We start from the raw sequence: 14,735 nt of genomic DNA on the forward strand, positions 1-14,735 counted from the left end.
ACTTGGGAATTATTTTCCTAAATAAATCCCCAAGTAATATATTGGCGCTAAATGGTGCCAAATTTACTAAGCGGATTTAACGGGGAAAATCGTGTTTGTGGGTAATTATTCCAAAATTTAGGAATTCTGTGATTTTTGCATGAAAATCCCCAGCAATTATTTGCGGAAACAAATCCCAGGTAAGTCAATTAACAAAATAACATAATATAATAATACTGAAGTGAATCAAAGATGAGATAACTGAATTTTATACAATTCCCCAAGGACTGGTAGTACAAGTCATGAGCTTTTAAGATTTAAGGTTTACAAAGCTAGTATGAAATAAATACATCATCTGTCCGAATGTACAGATTTTCATAAGTCTAGAGCTACCATGATCAAGAGGCAATTGTAACTGAAACGCCGGTACAACTTTAAATCCAGCTCCCACTGTGCACAACAATATCAGCATCCAACATCTGCATGCAAGGTACAGAAATGTAGTATGAGTACAACCGACCCCATGTACTTAATAAGTAACAAACTTAACCTTAAGTTTTAAGTAGTGACGAGCTGGGACAAAGGTCAGAGTCCAACACCAATATCCAACAATAGTTCATAATAATATAATAAAAGTGGTACATGAAATAACTCGGAGATATAATGTTCAGCTCGTTCAAAGTTCCGAAAAATAGGCATGCTTTTCAAGTATCACAGTGAAAATCCCAAATCTCTTACCGAAAGCACCAAAATATGAGTAAGTTTATAAAATCGTGATTTTCTTTCCAAAACCTCTCAACAGAAAAATGTTTCATCATCAAATGACATGAGAAAAAATGCAGCTCTATGCCTATATGTCAATGTATATGAGAAGTCATGAATGACGTGATACCGTACAACATGAGAAAAAAAATGCATATTTATGCATGTATGTCAAGTGTGCATGTCGAATGCAATACAACATAATGAATAATCATATGCATACTCTCAAAGTATTAATCCACTTAGTCCTCCCAGTCACCCAGTCCTTATAGTCATTCAATCCTCCCAATCGCTCATCACTCGCACTCGCACTCAATAGGTACGTGCGCTCATTATGAGTGTGCAGACTCCGAAGGGGCTCCTTCAGCCCAAGCGCTATAATGAGTCAATCATGGCATGAATCCGTACAGACAACTCACGTGTTCCACGCACAACTCACGTGCCATAGTATCAATATCTAGATCCACACGGACAACTCACGTGCTATAGTATCAATATCTGGATCCGCACGGACAACTCACATGCTAGAGTATCAATAACCTCACAACCAGGCCCTCGGCCTCACTCAGTCATCAATCTCTCCAGTCTCTCGGGCTCACAACACTCATGCTAAGCAGCCCAAACCAATGATATGAGATGTGACAATATATAATAACAGAGACTGAGATATGATATGAAATGATGAATGCGACTGAGTACATAATTGCAATTAAGCAAATAACTCAACAACCAAGAACGACCACTGTGGGTCCTAATAGTACTAGCATATAGCCTAAATGTGATTTCTAGCATAAATTATAGTGCAAATGATTTAACACATAGAGTACAGTAAAAAAATATTCAGATAAGATAGCTACACAGTTCCACGAAATTGACTAAATCACAACTCACACGGTACACGCCCACACGCCCGTCACCTAACATGTGCGTCACCTCAAAAAGTCATTCCCTCATCACCAAGTTTAGAAGTGTTACTTACCTCGAACAAGTCAAATCCAATACCGAGCAAGCTAAATGATGCTCCAAAAATGCCATCTCGTGCGTACCGACATCCGAACGGCTCAAAACTAGCCAAAAGTAAATCAAATACATCAAATAAAGCCCAAGGAAATAATTCCAAATGATAAAGGTCGAGTCTTTAATCAAAAGACCAAAGTAAACCAAAAAGTCAAATTTGAGCCCGCGCCACGGAACCATATAAAACACACAAAATCCGATAACCCATTGAATTACGAGTCCAATCATACTAGTTTCACTCAAATCCGACTCCGAATCGACGTTCAAAATTCAAAAATTCACTCTATAAAACTTTAGGCAAACCCCCCTAATTTCTCTTTAAAATTCACAATCCAATTATCAAAAATAAAGATTGATTCACAAAATATAACCAAAACCGAGAAGAGAACACTTACCCCAATCCATATGGTGAAAATCGCCTCAAAACCTTTCCAAATCCCAGCTCCCCAACTCAAAATATGACCAAATGAGCAAACCCTCGATATTAAATATTTTTTCCTAGCTGTTATGCCTCGTTCCGTATCCCAAATGATCCCGAAATAATTTTTGATGCCTCCAATGGATTCCTTGTAAAATTCCAGTCAATTTAGGCTTTTGAATAACTTCATTTGACCTTATAATGAAGGAAATATGTTGGTTTCAATATTTGAAAATAGTGCAGATTTTTAAATACGAATTCAGTCGCAATTTCGTAATTACTCTAAAAAAAAAGTAATTCTTAGTAAAATGATCATCAATTCCTCATACGATGTCGAAACTTAATGATTCCAGTTGCTACGATTCCAAAATTATGATAAAGATCTAATTCTTCAATCAAAATAGAAATTAGAGCTCATTTGCTTAATGTGGTATCATTTATGCTTGAAGAAACGACATCGAAACATAAAAAACAAGTGTAACACAACTCAAACCTATTCGAAACTCACCCGAGCCCCTCGGACCCCAACCGAACATACCAAAAAGTACTATAACATAACATGGACTTACTCGAGGCCTCAAATCACGCATAACAACATCGAAATAACGAATCGCACCTCAAATCAAACTTAATGAATTTTTGAACTTTCAACTTCCAAAATTCGCGTCGAAATATATCAGATCAACTTGGAATGAACTCAAATTTTGCACACAAGTCCCAAATGAGATAACTAAGCTATTTCAATCCCCGAAATCATAATTCGAACCCGATATTCTCAAAGTCAACTCTCGGTCAAACGTATGAACTTTCGAAACCTTCAAATTTTTAACTTTCGCCAATTAGCACCGAAACCTTTTTGAAATATTCAAATACAAATTCGGACATACGCCCGAGTACAAAATCACCATCCGGACCTAACGAAACCATCAAAACTCTAATCTGAGATCAAATACTAAAAAGTCAAACTTGGTCAACTTTTCCAACTCTAAAGATTCAATCATGAAATTCATTCTTCCAAATCAATTCTGAATAACCTAAAAACCAAAATCGACGAATCACACAAGTCATAATACACCATACGATGCTGCTCAAGACTCCAAATAGCTGAACGAAATGCATATGCTCAAAACGGCCGGTCGGGTCGTTAGACACTTCTACTCAATTTCCCAGGCCATATCAATGTGCACAAGTGCCTTAATTAATTCCTTCTTATCGAATTGGATATTTCATAAATAAAGTCATATATCAAGACTGAAAACCAGATATATATATATAGGTGAAGAAGAAGAGGAAAATGGCTCAGATGACAATAGACCCACAAAATGAGAAAATAGAATATTTTGAGCTGTTGAGTGGACACAAGATTCCTGCTATTGGTTTGGGCACATGGAGAGCTGAAAATGCAAAGGACTCTGTTTATACTGCTATCGTTGAGGTACTGTCTCTACTCCACCCCTTTTTGGTTTTTTTAATTTATGCTGTATACATATTCTTTCTCTCCATCTGTATTCCAGTTTTTTGTGATTTTTATTTAACTTAACTGCCTGTTTAGATTGTTGTTTTCCTCGTTTCGTTATTATGTATCATTCAGTATCGTATTGTAATATATTGTATTGTGTTGTTGAAGTAATGTTTGAATAAACTGTATTGTTTGTAGTTGTTTTGTAGTAACAATTTTCTTGTTATAGTATCATTCTGTATTCTGTATTGTTATGTATTGTATAAGGTTGTTATTTGGTTATGTGTTGTATAAGGTTGTTTAAGTAACGTTTAGGTAGACTGTATAGTTTGTAGTCAGTTTAATGCCGTAACAATTATGTTGTTTGATTTGATTGTACTGTACAGTGTTATAATTAATAATCTTACTAAAGTTCTCTTACTACAGTAAATATTAGATTTATCAATAATTCAAAATTAAAAAAAGGAAAAATATGATTACAAAACGAGATAGTCGGAGTACCTTGTATACAGCGGCGACGAGGAGTAGTGCTAATGAGGTAGGAGTGACTATAACATTGTACAGTAAACAGTTCAAAATCCCCCAACCCCCAAGAAAAAAGGAGTAATAGTGGCAAGATTTAAGTAAGTATTCACGATGAGGAGCAACTTAAAGTATGATGAAGAGTAAATAGGATAAAAGGTGGAGCTAAAAAAAGAAAAAATAAGGTAGATGATAACACGGGATTATAAAATAATACTAAGAGTGAAATGGGAAGAGAAGTGAAGTAACGAACCCATTAAAGCAAATTGGTCAATACGTAAAGTGATCTTTTAATCGTTACATAACATGAGATTTGACAATACAATATAATATAAATACACTTTAGGTACCTCGATAACAACCAATGCAATTAAAGTGGCAATATAGTACAGCCCCTTAAAGATTAGATCTTTTATTTTTTACTTTTTCGTTTCAAAGTTATGTTGTAAGGTCTTAATCGTCTCCATAGACCTTTTAATTCCATTTTTGGGAATTCAATGACCTATGGACCTTATTTGCTGCCTAAAGTTAAAGTAGTGGAATTATAACTCACACCTGTAGTAACAATCATCTTCAGGAATTTTGCAATTGAAATTGAAGTAAAATCAGCAAACGGAAGTTAGTGTATTGATACAGGTAAGTTGGTAATATGAGATTTGTTTGAGGCTATTGCAAAAGAAGTAATTGGACAAGAGATATTTTGGCTTTGTTTCTTTTATCCATTGTGGAATTGCTCAGTGCAAAAGCCTAATATCCTGGATTTTAATATGCTTGTTTATGGATATTATCGGCTATATACATTAGAAGATTCTCATGTATGTATTTACTATTCTTTATAAATTCTTACTGTACTAGTTATATTGGTCCAAAATCAATTATCCACTCATGAATGCAGAATCTAAGGAAATTCAGAAATGCAATAAAATCGATACTCCTAATCGGTTATAATCTTCTAACATTTTTCTTTTGCATAGAAGTGAGCAGAAGTTCAGAATTCTGTACTTGTTCTACCTCTCCGTTTAAAAAATCCGAAATAATGTCTGTGGAAATTGTTTTTAAAAATTTACAACATATTTTGTCTCATTCCTTCTTTGGAGTTCGAGTCATTAGCATCTTTTACAATCTCCATTACCCAAGGCTTGCCCCTTGGAGCTTGAAAGTCAAACTTGCAATGATAATACCTTATGATATGTTAAAAGGATCTTGATGAATTAAGTATCTCAAGGTAATCAAATCAGCATGTATTTTGATTAGCGAATTTGATGATTTAAAACTGCTCGTTAATGACAACGCTCTGGCTATGGCTGCAGGCCGGCTACAGGCATGTGGATACAGCGGCTGGGTATGAAGTCCAAGAAGAGGTACTTTTAATTTGTTAGTTTTCCAAATCGTTTATCTACATCCAAGTAATATCTTTTGTATAAGTTGTTTGACATGCACTTTGACGCACATACGGAAAGAAAGAGGCTTACAAATGCTTCTTTTGATTCATGAAGCAATTGGGAGTAAGGAATACTATGTTGTTTGCTTACAAGAAAATCCTGGACATAGTCTAAAAAGTTGCAGATATACAATGTTCCAACCAAAGTAATTGGTAGAGAATGATGTCATCTAGACTTAGGATCAACGTGCAAGTATGAAATTTATTAACTAAAATAGATGACTAACGACATTTTCTGTGCTTAACAAGCAGTAATTTTTTTTTTTATTCTTATATATGTTGGCCGTGGAATCAAAGCAGCTATACAAGCAGGAGTAGAGAGATCATCCCTGTTTGTCACATCTAAACTATGGTATTAGGGAAACTACACTAACTTATTTCAAATCCCTAGGAGTTATTACATTCATATGCAACTAAACAAATTATATGGATATAGGGTGATTTTGCTGGTTGTTTTAGGTGTAATGATTTGAGAGTTCTCCCAGCATTGATGAAGAGTCTCAATGAACTGCAACAAGATTATCTTGATCTCTATCTGGTACTACTTCACTGGCCTTTCTTTCCATGGTATCTGGTTTTAGTACAGAAATCTAATTGAGGTATCTGAACTTTATCCATTGGCCTTTCCGTCTAAAGGACGGAGCGAGCAGACCTCCAAAAGTAGGGGAAGTGTTGGACTTCGACTGGGAAGGCGTTTGGAGAGAAATGGAGAAGTTGGTGACGGACAAACTAGTTCGAGATATTGGAGTATGTAATTTCACAGTCAAGAAACTTAATAAGCTCTTAGATATTGCCCAGATAATGCCTTCAGTATACCAGGTCAGTTCTTGTCTTTCAACTAATGGTATCAATGCCATCTTTTTTAGTACTTATGGATGATCCTATGTACTCAGATGGAGATGCACCCTGGATGGAGAAATGAAAAAATGTTTGAGGCTTGCAAGAAGAATAGCATCCACGTCACAGTAAGTAACTGAAGCTCTGTGCATGACATACATTAACAATGTAAACAAGATTGATATTGGACCTAAAGTGTACTGTTTTCGATTATATGAAGTTGGAAAGATAAAAGAAACCTCACAAATGCCTTAGTTCAAACCTGTGACTAGTAGCTTAGATGTTCAAAGCATACTGAACTCAAGTTTTGTAGCTTTACTTTTGTACTTTTGTGGTCCTAGTAACTCGCGGAAGCCATATATGAGTTGATGCCTTTCTCCTAATAGCTTTTATATTCACTTCCACCATAGTTACTAGTCTGTTTATAGTCGTCAACAAACTTGAAACTTTCAGAAGTTTACTTCGAACTGGAGGGAAATACGTCGGTGAACTCACGTACTCCAACCGACAATGGTGAACAAATTTAGTATACTAGGGATGTTAAAGAAATTCGATGCATTCCTTCGATGGAAGGAGGCTGTGAGCAATGAGCATCACGAGCAAAGACGTGTCAGAAGTGAAAGCCTCTTAGTTATTGAACTTAAATCTGTACTTTATTTTATGTGAATGCTTTTGTACGTACTAGAAATATTTTCCAGGTATATTCACCTCTTGGTTCACGAGAAATTGATCTTATACATCATCCGGTGGTGGAGAGGGTAGCAAGAAAGGTAAATAAATCAGCAGGGAAGGTGCTAGTGAGGTGGGCTATACAAAGAGGAACGAGTACAATTCCCAAATCTGATCACTCTGAAAGAATCAAAGAGAACCTTAAAGTGTTCTCGTGGGGAATTCCAAAGCATGACTTCCAAGCCCTTTGTGATATCCCAGATCAGGTACTTCTCTCTTGTCATTTAAGATTCTAAGCATTATTCTGCAATACAAAGAGTCAAATTGGTGATGCTGGAAGAAAGCTGTCAATACATGATCGACAGAGTTAATTCCACAAATAGTATTGGAATTTTATCCACTATATAATAGTAGTCACAAAACTATTCTATTGCAGGTAAAGTTCAGCTACTTTTAATGAGACAAAAAAATAATATTGACAACTTACTGGTATAGGCACGAGTATTGGACGGAGAAGAACTGTTCGTGAACAAGACGGATGGGCCTTACAGGAGCGTAGCAGATATTTGGAACCATGAAGTTTAATAAGTTTTCACTTGAAACATTAGTTCCCTTTGGAATCATGAGTGCGTTTAAGTTTATGTCAAGAATGAGTGGTGTTTCCCCTTTGGTCACCGTAATAAAGTCCTTCTCGATCGAGGAAATATGTGTTTGGAGTAGCTATTGTCTTTCCAAGTTCTGTAATATTCGTGCTTTTTGCATGCAATTTTTACTAAAGAGTTGGCTTTTCTCAGTTCTATCTGTGTGGCATGTGGAGCAGTGAGACGGAATTTTATTGTTTGTTAAGCTTTTGATATCTTCTAAAGCCGAAGTTTAGGCTTCTTACATGCTAATGTGCGCTGGCGGACCCAGGATTTTACACAACCGGGTTTCACTAAAAACGATAGGGGCTGCATCGACAAGCGGGATTTGTCCGGCGCTTCTTTTTTGGGTTCATAATATTACCTTAAAATGAATAATTTAAAAAATATGAGGTCCGAATTCTTTTCTTTTTTAAAAAAAATGACAATAAAACTTATATATATATATATATATATATATATATATATATATATATATATATATATATAATTTTACATTTTCAATTAGACTTTAAAATTCTATTTACGCAATTTAGAGTTTATTAAACTCTAATAAATTTAACAAATAACAAAGTTGTTAATTTACAAAATAATAGGACAAAATAAAAAAGAGTAACTAAAAATAAACCAGTAGAAACTATAAGAGAAGATAGCTTATAAAGTGAACTAATAAACTACGTAACATAAACAAACAATTTAGGATAAACTAGTTTAACATGAACTAACAAATTAAAAATAATTTCAAGATTTGCACTTGCATATTTTATCAAGAAATAATGTAAGATTTTACTTTGCAATTTTTTTTTTAATCTTATGAGGTTAACTAGACCGTAGATTAATTCTTATTGGATTTGAGTAGGAGATCAAATATAAAATCAAAATAGAAATAATTTGAAAATAGAGATAAAAAAAAAATAGAACACACTAAGGAAATAAACTAGCAAGCTCTTCATTTAAAATATGAATTAACTAAATATGCATTTATTAGGCCCACGTGCACTTGTGGATTGTGATGCACACAGTGAATAGAAGAAAACTACGCAAAAATAGCTGTAAAGTATAGAACTCCTAACCTTTCATTTGATTTTGAACTCGCTAAACCATTATTACAAATGAACAGCCTTTGTCAAGCAGGTTCAAACAATATTTATATACACAGTTTATAAAATTTAACCTATATAAAATATCAAAAAATTTCAACGAAGAGGATTCATTTGAACCCTCTTGACCCTACGTGGGTCCACCCCTGCTAATGTGGCAGTGCTTGAAGTAACACTTGATGTTGCATATATCAGACAGATCAGGTCTATGATTGTCTGTGTCTGATAAAATACGGAGTGTTTAACCTAAAATTTGATAATTAGGTCTAAGAATTGTAGCATGTTTGACCAAACTTCTAAAATCAACTTATTTTGATTTTTGAGAAGTTTTTTCTCAAAAGTATTTTTCAAAAAAGTGCTTTTAGTGTTTGGCCAAACTTTTAAAAACTGCTTCTAAGTGTATTTTTATCAAAAGTGTTTTTGGAGAGAAGCTACTTTTTTCTGCTTCTCTGAAACTGATTATGCTTCCCCTCAAAAGCACTTTTTTCCTTCTAAAAGTTTGGCCAAACACCTCAATTTTTGAAAAAAAAGAACTTTTGGCCCAAAAAAACTTGGCCAAATAGTCTATTAATTCAACAAGATTTAGGTCTCAAGCAATGTAATTAAATCAATTAGTTTTATTCTTTGATAATGTGAAAATTGTATAAGTACAGTAAAATTGATTTTAAAAAATAGTGCAATGACAATAACGAAATTAATAATAAGATATCTGTATACGGATAAAACCGGGCTTATGGTACACCCCGATCTCAGACAAAATAAGCCAAGCTTGAGATATGATGACAGGAGACCGAAATCGAGGTAAAAGTCTCATCGGGTCAGAATCCGGGGGCATGACACCCGCCCTCGAGAATATTGGGGTCATGGTTTGGAATCAGTCCTAGCCTTGAACGACTACGAAGAATATTGTTGGGCAATCAAGCACGGCCAACGAAAGGCCGTAATATCTGTGATCGGCCGGATATCACGGCGGGGATCTCGGCACGTATCGATGAAGAACCGGCAATCAGTTAATCAGAGGATTATTTTACCTTTTATAGAGTTGTACCTAGAGTAGGATTCCCCTACTATATAAAGGGGTGTGATAGTTCATGACATCCATTGTAACACGCATTCCAAAGCAGCATACTATTATTTTATCTGTTATTAGCTCTTTCTTTTGTTCATAAGTGCCGGCCATACTGAGCCTGGATCGAGGGTGAATATTTCATTAAGGCTGGAACTATCCTCCTCATGTGGTTTGAATTCATTTTATCTTTGTTTATTCAATTTGACTTAATTTATCGCTTTGCATCAAATTAATCTGCGTATCCTTAAAACTACTTATAAATTTAATTGTTATCCAATTTTGAGGGTAAACAATAGCTGCAAGTAATGAAATGAAAATAGAAGAGAGTAGTTCTTATTGATTGATCCAGATGATATGCCAATTCTTATTGATTGATCCAGATAATATGCCAATTCGGAAGCAGTTCATCGGCAGCAAAGTAAGAAAGTTTTTCGAGGACCACAAGATCAAAAGGCTCCCATCAAGCCCTATCACCCTAGTGGAAACGGGCAAGCAGAGTCCACGAACAAAATCATACTCCAGAACCTCAAAAAGAGGTTGACCGATGCCAAAGGAAAATAGAAGGAAATCTTGCCTGAAGTCCTATGAGCATATCGTACGACCTCAAAATCCAGTATTGGGGCCACTCCGTTCTCGTTGGTCTACGGTGCCGAAGCTCTTATACTGGTCGAAGTAGGAGAACCGAGTATCCGGGTCCGATATGCGACCGAAGATTCAAACGACGAGGCCATGAGTACGAACCTGGAACTGTTAGATGAAAGGCGCGAGGCCGCCCTCGTCCGAATGGCCGCCCAAAAGTAATGGATCGAAAGGTATTACAATCAAAGAACCAACCTTCGACACTTCAGTGTCGCGGACTTGGTGTTAATAAGGGCGACGCTGAGCACCCGGAACCCGAATGAAGGGAAGCTGGGACTGAATTGGGAAGGCCCATATCAAATTATCGAGATCACCGGCAAAGGATCGTACAAACTCGAAACGGTGAACGGCTACCGAACAACTGGAACATAACCCACTTAAAACGATACTACTACTTAGGTACGACCACATTCATTGCCTTTCTTTAAATATATTACGGATTGGGCTGACACTTGTAGGTAACGACTAAGGAACGATGAGACTATTAGGCATGAAAGCACGCGTTGCACTCTTTTTCCCTGCAAACCGGTTTTGTCACAAATGGGTTTTCCGGGAAGGTTTTTAACGAGGCAACATTGGATCGTGCTAACTTAAGAATTGGAGACCGACTATGAACCAGCATCAAGGTTCGCATCAACAGTATTCGAGCCCTCTCTAAAATCGGCCTCGAACACTAGGGGCTATCACCCTCGGATAGTGATTTTAGCAAGGAAGGAAACTTCGTGCTCAAACGAGTCTAGGCTTGGTAGATAGGATCTGTTTTAAGGGTCAAACGGTCAAATGAACCATGCCCACATAGGCCACTTAAGCCCGGATAAAACTTGTACACATTTGCAGCCTTGTATGTTGCACAGAAATAAAAGAAAGTTTCTACCTTACAGATACATACTTTGCCTCTTAACAAACTACTGTATTTTGTACCTTAAGGACATCGGGCCCAAGGTCCACCTCTGTCCGAATTCAAGAGATCACCCCTGCTCGGGGACTATCGTCATGGGCAAGCCCGGACAGCTCGGGCTATGAAGCCCGGTGGCACAAAACATATTAGGTAGTGCCCGAACTTCAACGGTTATGGCCATCTCTATTCGAGGACTATTGTCCCGGGCAAGCCCGGATGGCTCGGGGTAATAAGCCTATTAGGAAACACCCGATCTTAAAAGGCTATGGTCGTCTTAGAATGGCTCGGAGACGTCCGAGATCCATAACCAAAACATAAGGACTTTAAAATTTCTAAACTGGTTTGAAGGCTACCCTCGGCAAACTTATAAAAAATTCTAAGTGAACATTTCGGGGAAAGATTCCGGTCATACCAAGCCCCCCCATGCGTTTTAAGCAAAATAATATCGAAAACGGACAATGTTCGAACCTCTGAATAAGACCTAATTATTACTTGCTACGGCATCCGAAATCTTTGAAATCATAAAGAAAAAAGAAAAAAGAAACAAGCTCCAAAATTGCCGAAGGGAAAAAGCCTTATATATATATATACGTAAATATTTACAAAGGCCAAACGGCCTTAACAAAATGCAAAAGTACAAAAGCAAAAATTACAAGGCCTCTAAGAAGCCTGATCCTCACCGGATCCCGCCTCATCACCGGGACTATCAGGGTCTTCTCCGCCCCCGGATACGCCGGAACCCTCGAAGTCTTCTTCGTCCTCGGGATATGCCAACTTTTTGGCCTCGGCCTCGAGCCCCTTAACATTTTTGATCTCGACCGATATATCAAACCCCCGAGTGTGAACCTTTGCGAGGGCCTCCCTTCGAGATTGCCACTTCACATATTCAACGATATCTTTCAGGAAGTCCTGGTTGCCTTAGCATCAGCTTTGTACTGGGCCACCATCTTATCAGCATCGGCCCTGGTTATTTCAGCCACTGACTTGGCTGCTTTAAGCTCTTTGGAGAGGGTATCCCGATTGGCAACAGCCGAGCCCAGTTGAGACTGGTGCTCCTTGATATTTTGGGACTGGGCCTCAGCTTTCTCCCTCATCACTCAAAGTTGAGACTCAGCTGAGGCCAATTGCGCTCAGGAAGTCTCTTCTTTCGAGGCCAAGCAATCCATCTTGCCCTTCCACTATTCGGCCTCGACCTTGATTACATCCATCTCGGCCCGGAGTTGGTCGATCCGATCAGTATTCTGTTGGACCTGCGGGTTCTGACCATTAGTCATCGTGTCTAGCTCATCATCACTAACATCAAAGATTTTTGCCTGTTCCACCAGGTCGACATGTTCTTGCTAAGCCGCGTCCAACTCGGCTCGAAGGCTCTTAGCCTCTCCTTCACGTTTCTTGTTGAGAAGTTTTTACATGTTTCTCTTTTTAGCAAGCTCTTTGACTTCGACCTCGAATTGGCTCATCTCATCCCGATACCGAAGGAAGGTCTCATGATGAAGCATCGAGGCCTGCAAATATGAGAAGAAATATTAGGATCATCAAGAACTAAAGATGAAAAATGAAAATGTTTGACAACACCGTACCCAGTTCAGCGCCTGTTGTGCCTCGTTGAACAGGCATGGAGCATCCACCTCGCTCATTTTTGCATGGTCTTCTTCGGTTACCAAGCACCGGAGGTAACTAGCAACCCCACCAAGGGCAGAAAGAACCCGGGCATCCTCCGGAACGGTGATGATAATTGACCGCTTCCGATCAGGATCCGCACTCGGGGTAGGGAACTGGTTGACCAGTCTCGAGCTCGAGTTAGGCCCACCTGCCTTTGAGGATGAACCTTTCCTCCGTACCTCTAGGTTACCTAACCCGATGGCGTCCTCCATGGCGGTGGAATCCATGCCGTCAAAAAAGTAGCGGAGGGGGTCGTCCGCTCCGTGGGCCCCCTCGTTGGGTCGTTCTTTCACCGTTTGGGCCTCGTTGTACATAGATTCGGTAAACGAGGGTGACTTGGTAATGTCTATCACACCAATTACCTCCTTCAGGGCACTGCCCACATCGCGGGAAGCCTCAACCCCGGCCTCCTCATCGACCTCCCTAACCTAAGGAAGATCAGCCTCGTGGGTCTCTGGTTCAACGGCCCCCCGCTCTTCGAGGGGCGATGGCTCGCTGGCCACAAAAGGCTTTTCCCCCTCGGACTCATCCCTAAGCCGATAGAGCAAGTCTAAAGCTAGTGCTCGGGAGCTGGTGTTTTCCTTTGGCTTGCGCACCAGCTTTCTCCTTGGTTTCTTTTTCTCCGAGCTCAGGGAACTCGGATCCCTCCTTCTTTTCCTTTCTCCGGCCTGCCCCGGAGCAGGAGACTCAATAGGCAAGTCTTCATCCCCGACCGGAGGCCTAAGCTCGACGTTCTTAGGCAAACCTGCAAAAGAAAGTAAAGGAGATAAGGACGCGATGTTAGAAGAAAAGGTTCAATACGACTTGTTCGGGAAAATAACCTTACCATGGGAACGGGCCTCCCAACGGCCTTTTGAAAGTTTGCGCCATGAGCGCTCAGAGTAGGGTATCTGTGACACAATGCCCTCGACCCACTCCTTGAGCTGAGGGATAGCATTCGAAACTCGAGCAAGGGATACAACATAACAAACACCGATAAGAAAAGAGAAGATAAGGAATAAAATTGATGCTTAAAGGGAATACTTACGTGATGTGTTCCACCTTTCGGGGAATGGCCTCCACTCGGTAGGTACCAGGTCGGCAGTCCTCACCCAAACAAAACATCCTTGCCAACCCCGATCCTGGTCCTCATCAATGCTTAAGAATGGGGCTTTGCTGGCCCGGCATACTAGCTTTATCAGTCCCCCCAGAAGATTGGGGGACTGTACGAAAGATTCGGGGACCATATAAGCGCAGTAGCTGATCAATTGTGAAGGATCACCCATCGTTTTTGTTCACAAAGAATCGGAGGAGGATCGAGATTCTCCACAGTGATGGAGAATCTGGCTAAGGCATACGTTATACCTCATGCAGAAGTCTAAGATGATCGGGTCTACTGGGCCCAATGTAAAGAGATAAGTGTAAACACTTAGATATCCCTCGACATGGGTGGTAATAGGGTTTCACCTTCTTTTGGTTTCAAAAGCAACAGAGGGCTTGACAAGTACCTCTTCAAATCTCTCAAAGCCTGCTGACACTTTGGGGTCCATTTGAAATTATTTTTATTTTCGGTGATATTTTCCTAATGACCGGGAAATGAACCTGCTTAAAGCTGCCAATCTACCCATGAGCCTTTGGACTTC

The 14,735-nt window shown here is 38.9% G+C and overlaps 1 protein-coding gene across 1 annotated transcript; it reads left to right on the forward strand.

Moving 5' to 3' along the window:
• The first annotated feature begins 3,435 nt into the window (after positions 1 to 3,435).
• On the forward strand, positions 3,436 to 7,717 carry LOC104108274 (aldose reductase). The gene is made up of 8 exons (XM_070181667.1): positions 3,436 to 3,611; positions 5,468 to 5,518; positions 5,877 to 5,950; positions 6,058 to 6,134; positions 6,209 to 6,417; positions 6,492 to 6,563; positions 7,134 to 7,370; positions 7,600 to 7,717. Exons 1-8 carry the CDS (start codon positions 3,471 to 3,473, stop codon positions 7,687 to 7,689), a joined length of 951 nt encoding a protein of 316 aa, XP_070037768.1. The 5' UTR covers positions 3,436 to 3,470; the 3' UTR covers positions 7,690 to 7,717.
• The last annotated feature ends 7,018 nt before the right edge of the window (positions 7,718 to 14,735 follow it).

The sequence above is a fragment of the Nicotiana tomentosiformis genome, chromosome 7 (assembly GCF_000390325.3).
Source record: "Nicotiana tomentosiformis chromosome 7, ASM39032v3, whole genome shotgun sequence".
In the NCBI taxonomy this organism is placed as follows: domain Eukaryota; kingdom Viridiplantae; phylum Streptophyta; class Magnoliopsida; order Solanales; family Solanaceae; genus Nicotiana; species Nicotiana tomentosiformis.

What these genes read in the sequence shown, in the direction of transcription:
- LOC104108274 (XM_070181667.1), top strand. Translation starts at nt 3,471, where the DNA reads ATGGCTCAGATGACAATAGACCCACAAAATGAGAAAATAGAATATTTT. An exon ending in TTTATACTGCTATCGTTGAG is followed by an intron (nt 3,612 to 5,467) that starts GTACTGTCTCTA and finishes CTATGGCTGCAG; the next exon opens with GCCGGCTACAGGCATGTGGA. An exon ending in GGTATGAAGTCCAAGAAGAG is followed by an intron (nt 5,519 to 5,876) that starts GTACTTTTAATT and finishes ATTCTTATATAT; the next exon opens with GTTGGCCGTGGAATCAAAGC.